The 18,940-nt window shown below is 35.2% G+C and overlaps 1 protein-coding gene across 6 annotated transcripts in view; it reads right to left on the reverse strand.

Annotated features, from left to right (window-relative positions):
- Nucleotides 1-18,940, reverse strand: part of GRIA2 (glutamate ionotropic receptor AMPA type subunit 2) — a 78,610-nt gene that overhangs the window by 46,378 nt on the left and 13,292 nt on the right. For all 6 annotated transcript variants that reach the window (XM_087963660.1, XM_087963661.1, XM_087963657.1 and 3 more), the window contains exon 3: nt 1,325-1,564. In XM_087963660.1, the coding sequence (XP_087819786.1) occupies nt 1,325-1,564 (240 nt within the window). The remainder of the gene's footprint in view (nt 1-1,324; nt 1,565-18,940) is intronic.

Genomic DNA, 18,940 nt, shown 5'->3' on the forward strand with positions numbered 1-18,940 from the left:
ATTCAAATTCTTCTAAAAGCACAAAGTCTAGGTAAATAGGATCGACCATTTTGGTATCCATTTTCCTTTAAATTTAAATGAAATGGTTTTGAGACAAACAAACATATACATTATTTCGTCATCAATTGAAAAAAAAAAGAGAGAATATAATAATATATTTATAATTATACAATAGATTAATTCTATTGCATTCATGATGGTAAATATAAAGAATATCCATAAACCTTCATAGACATTAAGAACTTCATGCTATATTAATAAATATTTTATGTGTGTTTTTTTTATAATTCTGCCCTATACCTCTAAGAAAAATCTTAACTGAGATATGTCAATGTTACTATTATCTATGTTACAAGTATAAAATCTATGTACATCCTAATGTACCTATTGTTGTTGGCTCTAATCCACAGACTTGTATATTTAGTTTTTGCTCAAATAAGTTATGTTATCACATATGTTAAAATAAAGTTATTCCAATATGTTTTTTTTCTGAAAATTGCATGATTTTCCTTCAATTAACTATGTGGAAAATACATTTTGTATTCTTAGGAGTAGTTCAGGCCAGCCAAATGTTTTTCAATTTCATTGTATATATGTTGTGCATTGACAATAAACGTTTGATTTGATTTGATTTGATTTTCACTTAGCCATCCAGGAACCAGCCCTACTTTATTTTGGCAATCCGAGGCATATAATTTCGCCAGTAGCTATCTTTTTTCTAGCAATTATGTGTTTAATAAAAAATAGTTATTTTTCATCATACCTAAGCTTTGATGTCATTTGCTCATTTTAATTCTCAGTTAGCCATAACAGGGTTTGGAGGCAGGGAGGGAGGGAAGGTGGGAGGAAGGCTTGTGCTACAACAAATCCACATAAATAATTACTAGAACATAAGTAGAACTTTTACAATCAATCATCCTTAAGTCCCCAGGATGACCACAGGAAGTCTTGTCTAGAAACTGCCGATTTCCTTAATCAAATTCATGCTGTGAAAATCACTGTTCTTTCGTGACAGTCTTCTAAAAAGATTTTTCAACACAATATATTCCTATACAGAGGAACTTTGCAATGATTTGCAGGAACACACTTGTACATTTCTTCTTTTCCTTGTATATAGTATTCTAAACTGAAATAGCAGGTCAGGGCACTACATTCACTGTGATAGGAAATACCACCAATTCAACCTTCTCGCCTTAAATGTTTAAAGCTGAAAACATGACAAAGTGCTACCTTCTGCTATGATTGACACTGTAATTCTTCTTCATAATTGCAAATAGGTTTGTGCTAGCATAAAATTAATTTTAATACGTGGCAAATCTCTTACCTCTGTCACTGTCATAGAGATATGCAAATTTGTTCCATTGATAATATTCAATTAAGCTCAGGAGCGCTCCCTTAAGGTCAGGTCTCATTTGAATGACAAAAGGGTGTGTGCCATCTGTTGGAAAACTGGGTGTTATGAAGGAAACATGAAGAGTTCCACAAAATGATGTTATAGTATTTACAGACTTCTTATCATAAAATCCAAAAATAGCAAAGACTCCTCTTGAAAACTGGGAGCAAACTGAAAGGAAAAAGATAAAAAAATATTAGTAGATTGTTTTACAGTTGACATAGATAGATAGATAGATAGATAGATTGATAGATAGATAGATAGATAGATAGATAGATAGATAGATAGATAGAACAGATGTGTATATACAAATATGTACTTGATAAATTTTAATCAGGCAGAGTAGCCAATAAAATAAGAACCTGAACTAGACTTCTGTATATTAAAATAAATAAATAAATAAATAAATAAATGGCAAGGATTTCCCAAAGCAAATGCAATTTTAATATCAGTTTCATCAGCAATAAACGTGAAAAAACTCAATTGTTATGCTTTACACCACTTGATTTTATTCAACCAGACAATGAATATATGAAATATATACATTTTCTATTAAATGATAAATAGAGAAAAAAAGAATTAAATAGTTATAAATAGTACATTAAAACAGTTACATTTCTATCCCAGCTGATGAGGTCAGCTCTGATGTGACAGCTGAACTCAGCCAATTTCATAATATGAGAGACACCTTTTTTATTCGCTCTCCCTAGAATTTAAGTTAAGATGTATATTGTATACCTATCATCTCTGTGTGTGTGTGTTTGTGTCTCTCTCTCCTCCCCACCTCTCTCTTTCTCCCTTCCTCCTCTCTCCCTCCCCCCTCTCTCTGTCTCTCTCAAAAAAAAACCTGAACTAATAATCTACTGGTCCCTGCAAAAGATGGCTGAGATTCTGCACAAGAAACAATAAGTAATTCAGTAATTCAGAATGAAGTCCACAAGCTAAAAGTCTTGATCTATTTAAGCTGGAAAAAGGAAGGACAGAAGTGGAGATAGGAAGTATTCCCCTACCCATTCCACAGAGCCATAAATAATAACAGAATATGCAGCCAAACTAAAGGTCCCAGAAAACTCATCTATGGGGATAAAAGAGAGGTAGTTCCAGAGAACTGGCATCTGGAAATGCCAAGAAGCTCGTTTGACCATGGACAGATAGAGTGCAGATAAAAGTGAGCAACAAAGAAATTGAAAGAGTCCAGTGTGATTGATAGAATGATAACAGATCTGACAAAGGAGCAAGAGCTAGATCAGTCATACTGGCAGCTGGCAGAAGAAGAGGGCTGTCAAGATCAGCCATTGTCAGCTTGGCACCTTGCTATCATCTTGCCGTCAACTGATGGGCGGGAGGAAAGGAAATGGGCAATAAGCTTGTATGGGGTAGAAATGAGAAACTGGGGAGGGGGGAATAATAGGTTTGACAGAAACCAGAAGTGTGAGAAAACAACCTGTTTCAGTCTTCAATGCCATGTAGCTTGGGAAAGGCATGAGAATTGCCCCAACATCCAAGCAGTTCCCCAAACACCTATGCGGTACACCATTGGTCAAGGGGGAGAGAGCTGTGATTAAGCGGAAAAATTTGTAAACTTTTGCGTGAGAATTTCAGTCCTAGCCTACTTTTACTGCAATCAGCAATCTTTAGTAAAAGAAGCTATCACTTCAACCAAATGGAGTTGAAGGTGTTTCTTTCCTAGGGAGCCAGCTGGGGCAGGTCTCACAAACTCCAAGTATTATAATCTTATCCCAAAAATAGTCCACAGTCCTGGTAGAGTCAGAAGAATTCAGACTATCAACCATACTATTCAATACCCATAAAATATTTTCCCCCAAAAATGTTTGTTTTACTTCCTATACTCACTACCTGAATATATAGCGAGCCGTGGTGGTGCAGTGGTTAGAGTGCACTGCTTCAGGCTACTTCTGCTGACTGCCAGCTGCCTGCAATTTGGCAGTTCAAATCCCACCAGGCTCAAGGTTGACTCATCCTTCTATCCTTCCAAGGTTGGTAAAATGAGGACCCAGATTGTTGGGGGCAATATCTGTCCATTTAGGGAGGGCTGTAAAGCACTGTGATATATACATCTAAGTGCTATTGCTATATTATTGGGCCATAACAAATGTTTATTTTTGTATTATTTTATATTTCTTGAAGACTTAATACAACTCACAGTAAGCAATTTTAAATAAAATATGTGTCATCAGGGATCTGCTATATCTTCACTCATGAAGCTCACTCAGCAACTTTGAACTAATTATCATTTCTCAATCTCTTTGAAAAGATTGGTCTTGGATGAATAAAATCAGAGGGAAGATGCTCTATATTCTGCTTTAATTGTATCTGATTAATAAATAATTTCCAAATGTTCCGAATGCTGTGCATTGCCAATTATAGACTAGCTCTGTGCTGCTTTAAAATCCCTCTAGTATTATATCTAAGCATTTATTAGGAAATTAAAAGTCACAATAGCACTAAAAATATGAAAGCAGGAGAAAGAATATAGTTCCTATCTATTGTGTGCTAATGCTTGGTTTTAATATCAGTAATATCAGATTCAGCAGAAGCCAGTCATTCTCTCTGGTCATCTCTTGAGTGTAAATGTATGCTGTTTATTCTGTTTTTATTGCCATCTCAGACATAAAAGCCTAAATCAGGGGTCTCCAACCTTGGCAACTTTAAGACTTGTGGACTTCAACTCCCAGAATTCCTCAGCCAGCTTTGCTGGCTGAGGAATTCTGGGAGTTGAAGTCCACAAGTCTTAAAGTTGCCAAGGTTGGAGACCCCTGGCCTAAATAATGCTGATCAATAAAGCCCAAATGAACCCTTCCATCTTTCTGGATTATCCTGTGCAATGACTCTGCAAATTCAGTTTGTTACTTAGGTGTTAAACGGTCCATATTTTGACCCCTTAAACAAATTAGTGTGGATGTAATTATAAATATTGTTCTCAGCAGGTAGTGAAATATGTTTTTAATTCAAAATCCAAATATCCTCAGGAATAATTTTCAAGAAAGTCAAATGGTAAATGGAGTTCATGCCAAATGTGTCCATGACTCTTTTGTCCCCTTTTCTCTTTCTCTTTTCCTAACCATTTATTCTTGAAACCATAGGTTTAAATAATAGTGGCGCCTAAATTCTGAATACCTTTACTTGCAAATTTAAGTGGAATTTAGAAGTGCTTTATAGAATTATAGTGTACTGTGTAGCTCGGTGGTGGGATTCAACTTTTTTAAACTACCAGTTCTATGGGTGTGGCTTGGTGGGCGTGGTAGGGGGAGGAGACTGTAAAATTTCCAGTCTGGGGTGGTATTTGCCGATTTTCCGAACTACTCAAAATTTTCGCTACCAGTTCTCCAGAACTGGTCAGAACCTGCTGAATACCACCTCTGCTGTAGGTACATAAGTAGATCTTATTATTATACTCTTCCATGTAATTTACTAGGAATTTTGATGTTATATTAAAAATTGCAAAGATATATCCACTGTTGATGTAACATACAATGAAATTGGAAAAGACAAAAGGATTCCAGCTAAAATAATGTCACTTAGGAACATACAACAAGGGGAAAATCTCATATTTCTCACATTATTGTACATTCATCAAAAGTAACATGTGATTCTTAATTGGCCAAGATCATCTAATAAGGATGGGACGAGCGAAATTCTGTATTCTGTATAATTAATAGAATTAATCTGATTTTTCAATTTGTTTCAACTTGTATCATTGTCAAACTGATTTTTTTAAAAAGCCTGTTCAAAGCACATACATATAAGTAAATAAACAATAATATAAATAACTTACCAATTGAAATTTCACAATTTTAAACGGCCTTGATAAAAGGATATTTTATATTCTGTTCTAGACTATATCAAAATTAGACTACTAACTCCAGTATCAGTTCATACATTATTAATAATATAGACCTATCATATAAAAATAAAATGTGATAATTATGTTCATTAGTTTAACGTGCAGTTAATGAAATTTTCTTTTTAGTCCTTAATGCCCTGATATACTCATTCCAATATTTCACAGATGGAATTAGAAACATTGGCATGGTTGGAAGTTAGAGTTAAAGAAACATAATCTGGCAGACATAACATAGCAAGACACACCAAGGAAGAAATAAAGGACTTGAGAGCAGATGTTCAACGTGGTAAAAACAAGTGAGGCATGGGATACAAGACACAGGATACATAGTCCTTTATCATAAAATTATTTATAGGATGGCTGCAGGGACAATCAATTTAAAGCCAGATAAAAAATATTATGCAATCTTAGTGGACCAAAAAGTCTGAGATTTTAGGGACAGGACTCAGGATCGCATCTCTCAAAACAAAAAGAAGTGACTGGTGGATGGATTGGAATAGCTAATTGACTGACTTAATTTTGGATCTGGTTAGATTTGCTAATCCTAGAACTATTGCTTTCCCAGGAAAAGTGCAAAAACTGCAGGGCTAGTCTAAGATCTGTCCAGAGGCAGAGAACCTGAATGTTTAAGATACTGAATTAGGTTTGGGGAGGCCTACAGTAAATTCACTCTTGGCCACAAAAGCTCACAGGATGATTTTGGAGATTTCTCTCTCTGTGAGGCACCCTCCCTTAGAGGACTGATGTTGTGGAGAAACATACCCCACGCTCCTCGACCTACTGTGGAAAAGTGGTATATAAATATATATGTTGGATAATAACAAAATAAAATAATAATGTAGTGCCAAAGACTGAAGAAGTCAACTAGTTATCTTGCCAACTAAAGCATCACTTTTCCTCTCTGACAGAAAAGAACAATAATAATAATAAATGACGTACGATAATAACAAATTACTATCCTGCCTAAGGCAAACGCCTTATTCTTCCTCATGCTTCAGTTGCGCTAATCCTGAGTACAATGCTACTGTCAAGCAACAGCTTTATATTTTGTTTTCAGATAACACAGAAGAAATGTACTGATGGAGTTGCCTAGCAACGAACTACAGCTCTTCATTTCTCTCTCTGTTTTCCTCTTTGAAAAAAATCATTCTTTGATGAAATTCCAGTGAGAAGCATCTGCTTGGAGTATGCAATAGCTTTTCACAAACTCAATTTAGCATATTTCTCAAAGCATTTGTTTGATTTGTGTTGCTATTATAAATATAAAAATGCATCAGCTTAAATTGGTTCAGTGGTGGTATTCAGCAGGTTCAGACCAGTTCTGGAGAACCGGTAGCGGACATTTTGAGTAGTTCGGAGAACCGGCAAATATACCACCTCTGACTAGAGACTTTACAATATCCTTCCCCCGCCACGCCCACCAAGCCACGCCCACCAAGCCACGCCCACAGAACTGGTAGTAAAAAAAATTGAATCCCACCACTGAATTGGTTTATATATATATATATAATTTTCTATTGATACATATTTATATGAATGAATGACTAGATAGTATCAATAGCTATATATAAAAAACAAATGTTTTCTCACATGAAACTGAAATATTATTTTTGCAAATTTTAAATTAAACCCAAGGACAAACAATACTATGTATTGCGTAACAATTAATACATTGATTATAAATCTTAATGAGATTATGAGATCTTTAAAAATACCTGGAATTTAATTTAATAAATATTAAATAGCTAGCATAATGATCGGGTTATTTTAATATTTGGTTGTAATATGTGCCTTTAAAAGCAACTGATGAAGGAAAAGTTATGTAGATCTTCAGTATGACTGCCCCTAAAAGCTAAAATTCTCAGTGAATTTTAATGCAAACTATTTTAATATTTCTCCTCCCCCACATACACACACTGCTTTCCTGTTAACAGATCTGTCAACTTCTATTTTTCACTCATGGATGGGATAATTGTCTAGTAAACTGAATGGCTGAAAATTGATAAATAATTGTCACTTTATAGAAAAAAGAATAATCTGAATCATTGCAACTTTCTTTGCAAATCTACTATTTTGATAGCTTATTGGAGAAATAAATTAATATATTGATGTGTTATAGACATTTCTTAAGTGCAAAACTTGCTAAATTCTTGAAAGTGTGAATATCAGTGTATAGTAGTACTTAATTTCTTGTATTAAATCAAATCAAACTCAACTAACTCAAATTCAACTATAGTCAATAATCAGCAAGATAACAAAAAAGAAACGAAAAAGAAACAATAAGCAAAAAGAGCTAAGACTGTAACTTTCATATAAAACTTAAAATACTTACTTAAAAACCAGACTAAAGGAAAGTGTTAATAAAATACAGTAAAACAAAAATTGATGAAATAAAAACACAAAAATAGAAATATAAAAAAAACAAAAGAGCAAAGAAACATCATAATGTAATTCTTCTAAATTTAAGACACTTATGTCTTTTTATAAAAATTGGTACAGATAGAAATACCCCTTTGTTGATGATGGTGGAATACTAATCTGTGAATTGAAAACAAAGCACTTCTCCATAAATATATTGGTGTTTTGTTCAGGTAGTACAGATATATCTGCATGTAAACTGGAATAAAAGGGGCAACATCTTTATTAATTTAGAAAGTACTTCTGCTATTAATTTTGAAAATATGAATAGATAATCTCAAATTAAAAAAGAAATATGTCTACTTTCAGAGTCCGGTGGAAGTAAGAAATAATCTAAAGAATGTTACTTCATATGTTCAAGTAGTAAAGTAATGTACCTATTTTCCTATTGTTTCCCTTCTGTGTAGCATGGCATAGATTTCATGGGATATTATTGTTTACCCTGCAGACATAGTCATGACTTAAAATCAGGGATATTTAAATTAATGGTCTGTATTATGTTTAGTGTAAACGACAAAGGATGGAGTCAATAGATGTGCCTACCATCCCTGTGCTATTGTTTGTTTTTTATTCGTATCCATTTCATGTATTCATAACCATGTTTATACTTATACCTGTTATCTAAAACTTGCTTGACAAATAAATAAATAAAAATAAAATAGATTGCTTTAATTCATATAGTAAATCTTATATCTTATTTGGATATTGCAAATAAGAATAACAATAATAGTATTATTATTCCTATTTAGCAATCAACTCTATTTTCACAGGCAGCTATTGTGTAACAGATTTACTATCTTACTTCTCAATATTTCAGTAATTGTATTTGCTCATTATAATATCTGATTTATTGAAGAATATATAATTAAGTAGGTATTGCTCTAAATAAATGTATAGATTTAGTCTTTGTTTCTATTTTAAAGCGTTTGTGCAAAAGTTTTGAATTATAACCATTAAATATTAAGATTGAAACCCTTTGTATCTTGATTATTATTTTTTAAATTAGTGCCTTACCAATTTTCTTACATCTTCTAATGAAACCCATTTCCAAAGAAATAAAATGGGAATAAATGTTTCCCTTTTCTGAGGCTTCATCATTTTTATTTAAATGTGTCTTCGTATGATGGTAGATTTTGTATTTGGTAGATCAAATAGTATTTGTTTTTTTAATTACAACTATGTTTTATATTTATTACTTATAAGTAAATACCTTTGGTTAAATATAAGCAATATGAAAACAACAAAATGCTAATTTTTAATAGAATCTGAATTACTTTTAGGATTGCTAATATAAGAAACAAAACATTTCAACCTGATCAGCATCAAGATTTGAGACAAGCCAGTTGAAACACAAAACCCCCTTGTCACTCATGCATTGCTAGAAGTACAATGGATTCAGTGCAGAACAAGCAGAGCCTGCAATTAAGTGGCACCAACACCAGAACAGGTGTGCTTCTCTCCTTGGTGAGTTTCTATCCATTATATCATGCCTTGCCTTTTAATAGTTTGGAAAATAGTTTGAAACACACACACACCCATCTTTGTAGGATACTGTCAAATATTGGAAGCCTGCTATCGTGTCTCTCCTAGTCTTTCTTTTCATTAGACTACACATTCCCAGTTCCTGTAACGGTTCTTCATATAGTTTAGACTCCACCCCACTAATTATTCTTGTTGAAGATTCTTTATTCAAAGAGACAATAATCTTGTAGCTTTGGAGAAACAAAACGAGTTCCAGGTTCTATGGAATAGCAGTCAAAATTCTAGAACGAGTACATGGTTTGATGTTTGTCATTAATGGTATGTGAGATGGAGAACTTACAACCTCTAAAGGCAAACCATTCTACCGGTTAATTGTTCTCACTCTTGGGAAATTGCTCCTTAGTTCTAGCTTGCTTCTCTCCTTGATTAGTTTCCATCCATTGTTTCTTTGGTGCTTTGTAAAATAGGCTGACCCCACTCCTTTGGGACAGCCCTTCAAAAATTGGAACACTACTATCATGTCATTTCTAATTTTTCTTTTCATTAGACTAGAATTGACTAGACTACCCAATTCCTGCAGCTATTCTTCATATATTTCAGCCCCTTAACCATCTTTGCTGCTCTCCTCTGTACTCTTTCCAAAGTTTCAACATCTTTTTTTATATTGTGGTGACCAAAAGTGGATGCAGTATTCCAAATGTGGTTTATCAAGGTATTATAAAGTGATACTAACACTTCAGTGATCTTGATTCTATCTCTCTGTTAATGCAGCCTAAGAGTGCATTGGCTTTTTTGGAGGTTGTAGCACACTGTTGGCTCATATTTAAGTGATTAGGATTCCAAGATCCCTCTCACAGTTATTGTTATTGAGCCAAGTTTCACCAATATGTACCTGTGCATTTGGTTTTTCCTACCTAAGTGTAAAAACCTTACTTTTCTTTCCATTAAATTTTCGTTTGGTAGATAGGGCCCAATGTTCAAGTCTGTCAAGATGTATCTGGATCTTGAGTATATCTTCTGGGGTATTGGCTATTTTGCCAGTTTGCCAAATTTGTTTGCAAATTTGATGAATTCTCCATTTTATGCTGAAGAGTGTTGTGCCTAAAACAGAACCTTGGGGTACCCCGTTGCTTACTTCCCTCCATGTAGATGTATTTATATTAAGTACTACACATTGAATCATACTATCTACTAGCTACACAGTTTGTCAGCCAATTACATATCCATCTGATGGTGATGCTGTCTATCCCACATTTTTCTAACTTACCAAGAATAGGTTGTGGTCTACTTTGTCAAATGCCAAGTTGACAATAAGCATTCATTGGTCTACTAATTTAGTCACTTTGTCAAATAATGAAATAAGATTTGTTTGGCATGATTTTGACAACCCATATTGGCTTTTAGTTATAACTTGGCTTGCTTCTAGGCGTCCACAGATCTGTTGTTTGATTATCTTTTTCAGGATCTTCCCAGGTATTAATGTCAGACTGATTCATCTTTAGCTTCCTGGATCTGTTTTTTTCTCCTTTTTTTGAAGATGGGAACAACATCAGCTCTTTTCCAGTTCTATGACATTTCCCAATGCTCCAGGTAAGATTCGGTTCAATAGTTATGAGATCACATCTGCCACCTCCTTCAGAACTCTGGTATGTAATCCATTAAGTTTAGAGTATTCACCCAAAGAAAAGATGGTTTTAAATTTATCATGATTAAAAGAAAGAACAGACAGAAAACAATAATCGAAATATATACAGCAATTAAGTGCAATTCCCAGCTTCTCCATCTAATCCATCTAAAATGGCTAATTCCAACAGTTTCCTCCAATTCCAGATTTACTCCTCCTCTAAATATTTTTCAAGAAACCATATTTCCAAAAAAGTCTGTGTTAACTCAAAGAAAAGTAAATTTATAATAATTGAATTGTATATATTGTAATTGTATATAATGTATATAATATCCAATATACACTGTATATCAGACAATTGAATGGGTCCAGAGATATTTCATGAGAAAAGTTCTCCACTCCTCTACTCACAATAGAATCCCTTATGCCACCAGGCTTGGAATTCTGGGGTTGGACAATCTGGAACTGTGTCGCCTGTAGTCCAATCCAAGCATAGTACATAAAATTGTCTGCTACAATGTTTAACCTGTCAATGATTTCTTCAGCTTCACCCACAATAATACACGGACAAGCAATTGATACAGGGGTGGGATTCAAATTTTTTAACAACCAGTTCTGTGGGTGTGGCTTAGTTGGTGGGCATGGCTTGGTGGTCATCTTCTCACCTGGCCTCTCATGACTGTGGGAATGCTGCAACAGCTGTAAGTGTGAAAAAGGGTCATAAGTCACTTTTTCAGTGCCATTGTAACTTTGAGTGGTCACTCCACACAAGCAAAGTACCAGCAAAGGAGGGGAAAAAAACTCCAGAGAAGTTCCTGAGACAGGAAGTCTAGTCCTGCCAAGAATGTAAAAAGGGTTAATGGAGAGGCAGTTTCTGTAAGCAACACAAGAATGTTTCCTTCCTGCCTTCCTTACAGGATTAGGCCAGTAATTTCTTCTAACAACCGGTTCTCCGAACTGCTTAGAATGTTAACAACCGGTTCTAGCGAATAGGTGCAAACCGGTAGAATCCCACCCCTGAATTGATACAAACTCAAGGTAAACCGCTTCAAACTCGATTGCAGAAAAGGTGACTTCAGCAACAGAGCGGTCAACTTCTGGAATGCCCTACCCAACTCCGTTGTTACAGCCTCAACCCCTCAGAGCTTCAACCTCAAACTATCTACTATGGACCTCACCCCATTTCTAAGAGGTCCGTAAAGGGGGCTTGCATAAGCGCACCAGTGTGCCTACCATTCCTATCTTACTGTCCCCATTTATCTGTACTTATTTATCTGTTCTTATGTTTATGTTTATACCTATACTTGCTACCTTCTACATGTTTGACAAACAAATAAATAAAAATAAATAAATAAATTATTGGCTTTGCATTAAAAAAAAACTGGTTTATCCTTTCTTCCTATCCTAATTTCTCTATATTTATTACAAACACTTACTCATACATAGAAACACATGTGCTCTTTCCAGGAAAAAAAACAATGCAAAGAAGAAAAATGAATATGGAGACTGAAGGAAGTCCAATTACACTTGAAAGAGAGAAAAATGAGGAGAACTAAACTGAATGGAGAAAAGAAAAGGTGAAGGGGTAATTTAATGCTGCCAGATCTGGGCAAAAAACAACAGCAAACAGGATGAGCAGAAAATGGCAGCAATTACAGTTTTCCACATCTCTAATAATACATGCATACACTAAATGTGATGCTGCTAATATGAATCCCTCATCTTTCAGTAAGTATGGCAGGGCTTCTCCCCAGGAAAGCATGCATAGGATTGCAGCCAAAATAACCACAAATTGACTCTTCATTTCTTCTTTTTTTAACCATGTAAACATGGTGTCATGTGGTCATGAAGCCTGCTCTTCTCATTCCATAAAATATTTTTATATACTGTAATACTTTTTTATATTTCTGCAAATTGACAATATGATTTTTTTTTTCTTTTAGATCATATATTTGAATTACCATCTCTCACCCAAAACTAGAACCTTTTACATCACCCAGCTTTACATTTGCTACAGTCTCTGTCCTTTGTTTCAACAGAATGGATCATTCTGAAGGTAGGGTCACCACATTTGAATGGCAAAGCTCAGGTGGCCATTAGATGATATCAAAGTTTTCTCATTCTTTTTGTTGCATTGGGTGATAATCCAAATTAATCTGGTCCAGAAATGATAATCCCTTTCCATCACCCCTGTCAAACTTGATTTCACTGAGGGCCTCATCAGGATTGTGTTTGACCTCAGGTGGGGGGCAGGGAGGTACATAGTCAGGGTGGGAGTGACCAGCTCGATATCACTCATTGAGGTTCTATTTTCGGCCATATCATTCTCCCAGACTCCGTTTTCGGCCACGAGGGCCTCTTGCAGCAAAAATGGAACGTGGGTAGGCTATGCGGCCCATCAGACTCTGTGTCTGGCTGTGATGGTCTACTGCAGCCCTCTGCCAGCAAAAATGGAGCTTGGAGGGGCTGCACAAAGCCTCCCTGAGTTCCCTTTTCACTGGCAGAGGCACTGCGGATTAGTCCTTTGCTTTTCCAGGGTGGGCCTTTGGGCCAGATCTAAGCACCCTGCAGGCCAGATTCAGCCACCAGGCCTTGGGTTTGACGCCCCTGGTCTAAAATGACATTTAAAAAACCCAGCCAATTATGCATCTGAAATTTTCAACCCTTAAACTAAGAATTATAGCTTAATCAGCCATGAGAACCAATTCACTCTCAACAGAGTATTGATTATGCACACTTTTTTTTAGCCCATAAAGGCTATATTTGATGATTCAATTAATGGGCTATGTTTTTTAAGGAAGGCAAATGGCCCTTTATCTAAACAGTTCAGCACTATTCTAGAGATCCATCCATAAAGAAAGAGAAACTTGTGCTTAGTCCTTCAAAGAAGCAAGTATAGAGCTTACTTTATGTCTCATGCTGGGCTCCTCAAATCTTTCAACTTGTTTGGAGCCATACACATATACATTGGTAAATATTTCTAAATAGTTATCTATGTTCTAAATTCTAGAATAATTGAATTATTCACACAATATTATGCTTTATAGGATAATGGATGCTACTGGACCTGGGCTTTGCACCAGAACCTTATCCATGCATACCATAGAATGTTGCAACCTGCTGTAGAAAAATGGAAGGAAAAGAAAAGTGTGTAGTTATAAAAGTGTGTAGGATCTAGCCTTCTCTAATCAAAAGTAGAAAAGTGCCTAGCGTAGACCAGCTCTACAAATTGGGGCTGATCACTGCAAGCTTGCTCAGACATAGGATAGATGTTTATTTATTTAAGAACTCTCCTGATTGCAGTATACTTCATTACTAACTCTCTGTGACAGCCCAACCATACATACTCCATATCTTGCTTCAAGCAAAATAAGAGAATATGACTCTATTTGACATGTTTATTGTTTTATTCTTTTTTTCCCCCTGTAAGTTGCCCAGAGTCATTTATTCTGAGATGGACAGTCCTATGAATTTGACAAACAAACAAGTATCTTTGGAAATCTTAACTGTCCCCTGGATTTAGCAACATAAATTATCTTGCCCTTGAATCTGAATTGCCAGTAAGAGTTTTGTACAAATGCAAATCTATACTCCATAAAAAGTCGATGGCTTAGTATGATGAGTTCACTACTATTTCTAATTGTCAATCTTGAATTCTTGCTATTTGATTTGAACATCGTTAGCCAAGACATTCAACTTTGAACATCACTGTTGAAGTGATGCAATGCAAGATAACCAAATAAGATTTTATCTTTACAGTTCTAGTTTATATTTCAATTCTTCACTTTGGGAAAATAAAGAACACTTAAATATTTCTACATAAACAAAATACTCTTGCCCATCCTACAAAACAGCACATTAATAGGTCACAAAGATTGACCAGTCACTTGTGACTTTTATTGTATTATATTGTTTTCTATATTTTCTCTCGAAACATGCTTTGCTTTGTTTCATTTTAATCATTTTCTCCTGTCCAGTCTTTTTTTGAGTATGCACTTTAGCATACCACACATGCCCAGTTTATGGGATAACAAGGATCTTTTAACCAGACTATTCTATTTAACATTTACAATGACCCACAGGAAGGTAGAATCCAGGATTAAAGACTGGAGGTCTGCAAATATTTTTCTTTTATCTCATTCCAAAAGAGCTGTAAAAAAAGAACAAAGCAATCCAGGTTTCTCAATGAATTTCATATCTAATAACAAGCACTGAGTGGATTAAAAAGAGGCAACGAAATATAAAAGACAACTAATATACAAAAATCCTGGTGCAGGAATAGATCTATGGCTTGTTCTGAGTGGGCTGTATTCTTTCTGCACTTCTGTTGTGTGCATCTGTTTCAACCAAAATGACAGTTCTCCATCCTGGAGAATTCAGATCTGCTTATTATTATTCATGTCTTTAATAATGACTGTATCTTTTGATATGGATATAAACATGAAGCTGCCCTTGAAGGGCGAGGAACTGCAGGTGCAAATAAATGTGACTGCTAGGCTGCTTTGTGGAGTTCAGTATTTGAATCATATCACACTGATTCTGTTTTGGCTTTATTTTCACACCAATTTGAGATGGTTATTATCTAAATAGCTGGGTCAGAATATTCGAAAGACTTTTCTCTAGACTTATTAGCAAAGCTTAAACACGGGAAGGTAGACTAGAAACTTTATTTCAAACCAAAAAGCTAATGAGAATTATATCACAGATGCCATACGAAACATTTGAAACTAAATTACAGAGCATGTTAATACTTAAGTAGAAATATTTATGCGGGCTACTGATTAGAGCAGTACTTCTCAATCTCAGGAACTTTTAAGATGTATTGACTTCAAACTCCCAGAATTCTCCAGAGATTGAGAATATTATGTTAGATAATATCAAGAACAATATTAGAGAGAGAAAAATAGACAAAAACAGAATTCTGAACAATAGTACTGCTGTTTTTCTCAGAATCTTTAAGGACAGTTGGTGTTTTATAGTTAAATAATATTTGTAGTATGAGGTATAGCTTTGTATGCCCCATTTTCAGAAATTTCCAGTTTTATAAGCTTGAGAAAGAAATATCTGGTGAATGGACAAATTATAATTGAGAGCATTGCACGATTTAATGGCAGATTTAAAGAATCCAAGAACATGTAATTAAATGCCAGGACAGTATATGTAAAGCAATAGTTTAAAAAGTTTCAGCACGGAACCAGAGGTGGGTATTCAGCAGGTTCTGACCAGTTCTGGAGAACCGGTAGCAGAAATTTGGAGTAGTTCGGAGAACCGGCAAATACCACCTCTGACTGGCCCCGCCCCCATCTATTCTCTGCCTCCCGAGTCCCAGCTGATTGGCTGGGTCTTCTTTTGTTGCTCTGCACAGGAGAACAGAGCTGGAAAGCAGGTTATTGGGGCGGGGAGGGAAGGGGGACTTTGCAGTATATTTCCCCTAGGAGTGGGGAGGGAATGGAGATTTTGCAAGATCCTTCCCCTGCCACGCCCACCAAGCCATGCCCACCAAGCCACGCCCACAAAACCAGTAGTAAAAAAATTTGAATCCCACCACTGCACAGAACTTGTTCATTCCTTGCATGAGTTTGTCGCTTCCAAAGTTACATATGTAATAAAAAGTATTGCGATTCAGTGTCTAGCTCACAAGTTAACTTTATGTTAAACAATAGGATACATGGCTGAGATAATTATTCACAAAAGAATAATTTTTTTTTGAAAGTAGATTAAAAAAAATTATACTATTTACTGCTAAAACAGAAATGGCAACAAACATATTTTTGGAAGGTATCAGTAATATATTGTAATATGTATGTATATATATATTTATTTATTTATTATTTACATTTGAAATGCATGTGAACATGACACTGAATTAACTATATGGATTCAAACAGCAGCATTTCTGTCTTATTGACTTAGAATATTTGTCTAAAACATGGATTCAATTTGGCAAGATGTGGATTCAAAATAATCTCATTGTGCCATTTTTATTGCAAAAAGAATGTAAAAATACCTGGGAAAGGGAATTCTGCATTATTCATTATGCCTCATTTAAAATGTCTTTGTATAATAATCACTGTGGATTTCTTGATGAAATAACATCATATAGCACTAGCACTAGCTTTTAGACTCATATACCGCTTCATAGTGCTTTACAGCTTCTTTAAGTGGTTTATAGTCAGCATATTCCCCCCCCCCCCCAAACAATCTGGGCCCTCATTTTACCAACCTGGGAAGGATAGAAAGCTAAGTCAACCTTGAGCTAGTCAGAATCAAACTTCGGGCAGTCAGCGGAATTAGCCTGCAATGCTGCATTCTAACTACTGCACCACCACAGCTCTTATTTGCATACATTTTGTTTTTCTTTCTCTTACATTGGCAAAATATTTTGCAAAGTCATTATAATTCATATCTTCTTAATTACCATCAGCACTAAATTGGCAAAAACAAAGTTAGCATGTCTGAGAAATAAGGTTATAGGAGTTTTTATTCTTGAATTTAAAAGTTACTATTTTGCCTGGTATCTCCAATCATGTTCATGTCAAACAACACAAATTATTCTCATCAGATAGTTATCTTATTAATGTTGGGAACAGTCAAATCTTGGGCCAAAGTATAACTGCTTTGAAAACAGCCTTTCATCTTTCAAATAACTATTACATTTCCATGTGTATATATTCAATGAAAACAACGTTCAGTTGACTCCACAACATTTATTTTATTGGTCTTCTATTCTTATTAATTAATAAGTGAATTCATAAATGAATAGAATGTTAAAAACCATGAGATAATAAACACGATTCCTCTTGGAATTTACAACACCGGGTTTCTAGAAGATCTTGATTACTGAATGTGTTATTAATGAAACCTAAGTGTTTGGGGCTTTCAGGCTAGCACATATTCTCAGGAGAAGATTCAGAAAGTACAGTATTTTCACTGAAGTTTGTATGGTGGGTTGCCGGCAATGGAACAAGTAACATTCCTGCCCCTCAATCTCTCTTGTGGTAACTCAGTAACTAAGAAAGCCAGGATAATTTGGCTAAAATTTGAAGGATTCCCAAGGGGATTTGTGCATTATATTCCCTTCCACTCTTAATGTGAAAAGTAATAATACAAATCAATGTTTTAAAATGGAAAGACCAGCCAGTAATTTCTGCTTCTAACATAGCCATTTTATAGCATTCATGACATTTAGAAATGTGATTATTTCTTCTTGTGGAATTTACTCACCAAAACATCGGAATGGGAAAGATTTTCTTCAGGTACTGCCACATCCACTATCTAGACTTTTTTTTGTCTTTCTTGTCATCAATTCTTAACTCTGGCATGTTGAATGGCAGATGCTTGTCTGTTTGAATTCTAAACTCTAAGAGCATTTTCATTTTCTATAACTTGTTTAGAGGTCACTTGCTTATAGGCGAGTAGTATTTCCAAGGCCCAATTGTTATTTCTTGGCCATGCTGTTGTTTGTAGTCAATCTCTGTGATCTTCTGGAAACAGTGAGCTAGGTGACAGTCCACTGTTTGTTCAGCATCTTTGCAGATATCGCCTGTTGCTATCTTCTCAATTACATTTCGGTATGCATTTATTCTGAAGGTTGGCCTTGTGCAGCCAGAATCAGCCCCTCTGTCTATTCTTCAATTTTGCTGCTCCTAGATATTGCCAGGTGTCGTGGTTATCTGCTTTGCCTGCTATTTTTTTTTAATGTATTGGGCATGCAATAGTTTGCCTAGCCATGTCTCTTTTCTATTTTTCATTCGATCCATCTTATAAGCCAGTTTAGTATTTTATTCAGTAAATCTTCATGATGTACTAGCTTCTGTGCATCTTCTTCACTTTCCTTCAGATATTCTTCCAATGGTCCTTTTTCTTCTTCAGCTGTCTGGTATACTTTCAACATCGCACACCCACTTATTTTCGTTGGTAAATAGAGTCTGTCAATATTATTGTGTGAATGAAGGCCATGATTCATTGTCATTATTTTTATGATCTAACCTGAACTTCTACTTCAGTTTAAGTCCTGTCCACCATTACAGCTGCATAATTAATGACTGAAACTATTTTTCCCGTTGATAATAAAGGTGACACATTTGTCCAATCCAAACTCCATTGCAATATCTTGGTTGTATAAACAGTTCTATTTCAGATCGTATACAGTTTCAGA

The sequence above is a fragment of the Notechis scutatus genome, chromosome 4 (genome assembly GCF_049901735.1).
Source record: "Notechis scutatus isolate UNSWTSFEM ecotype Mainland chromosome 4, rNotScu1.2, whole genome shotgun sequence".
Classification (NCBI taxonomy): Eukaryota; Metazoa; Chordata; class Lepidosauria; order Squamata; family Elapidae; genus Notechis; species Notechis scutatus.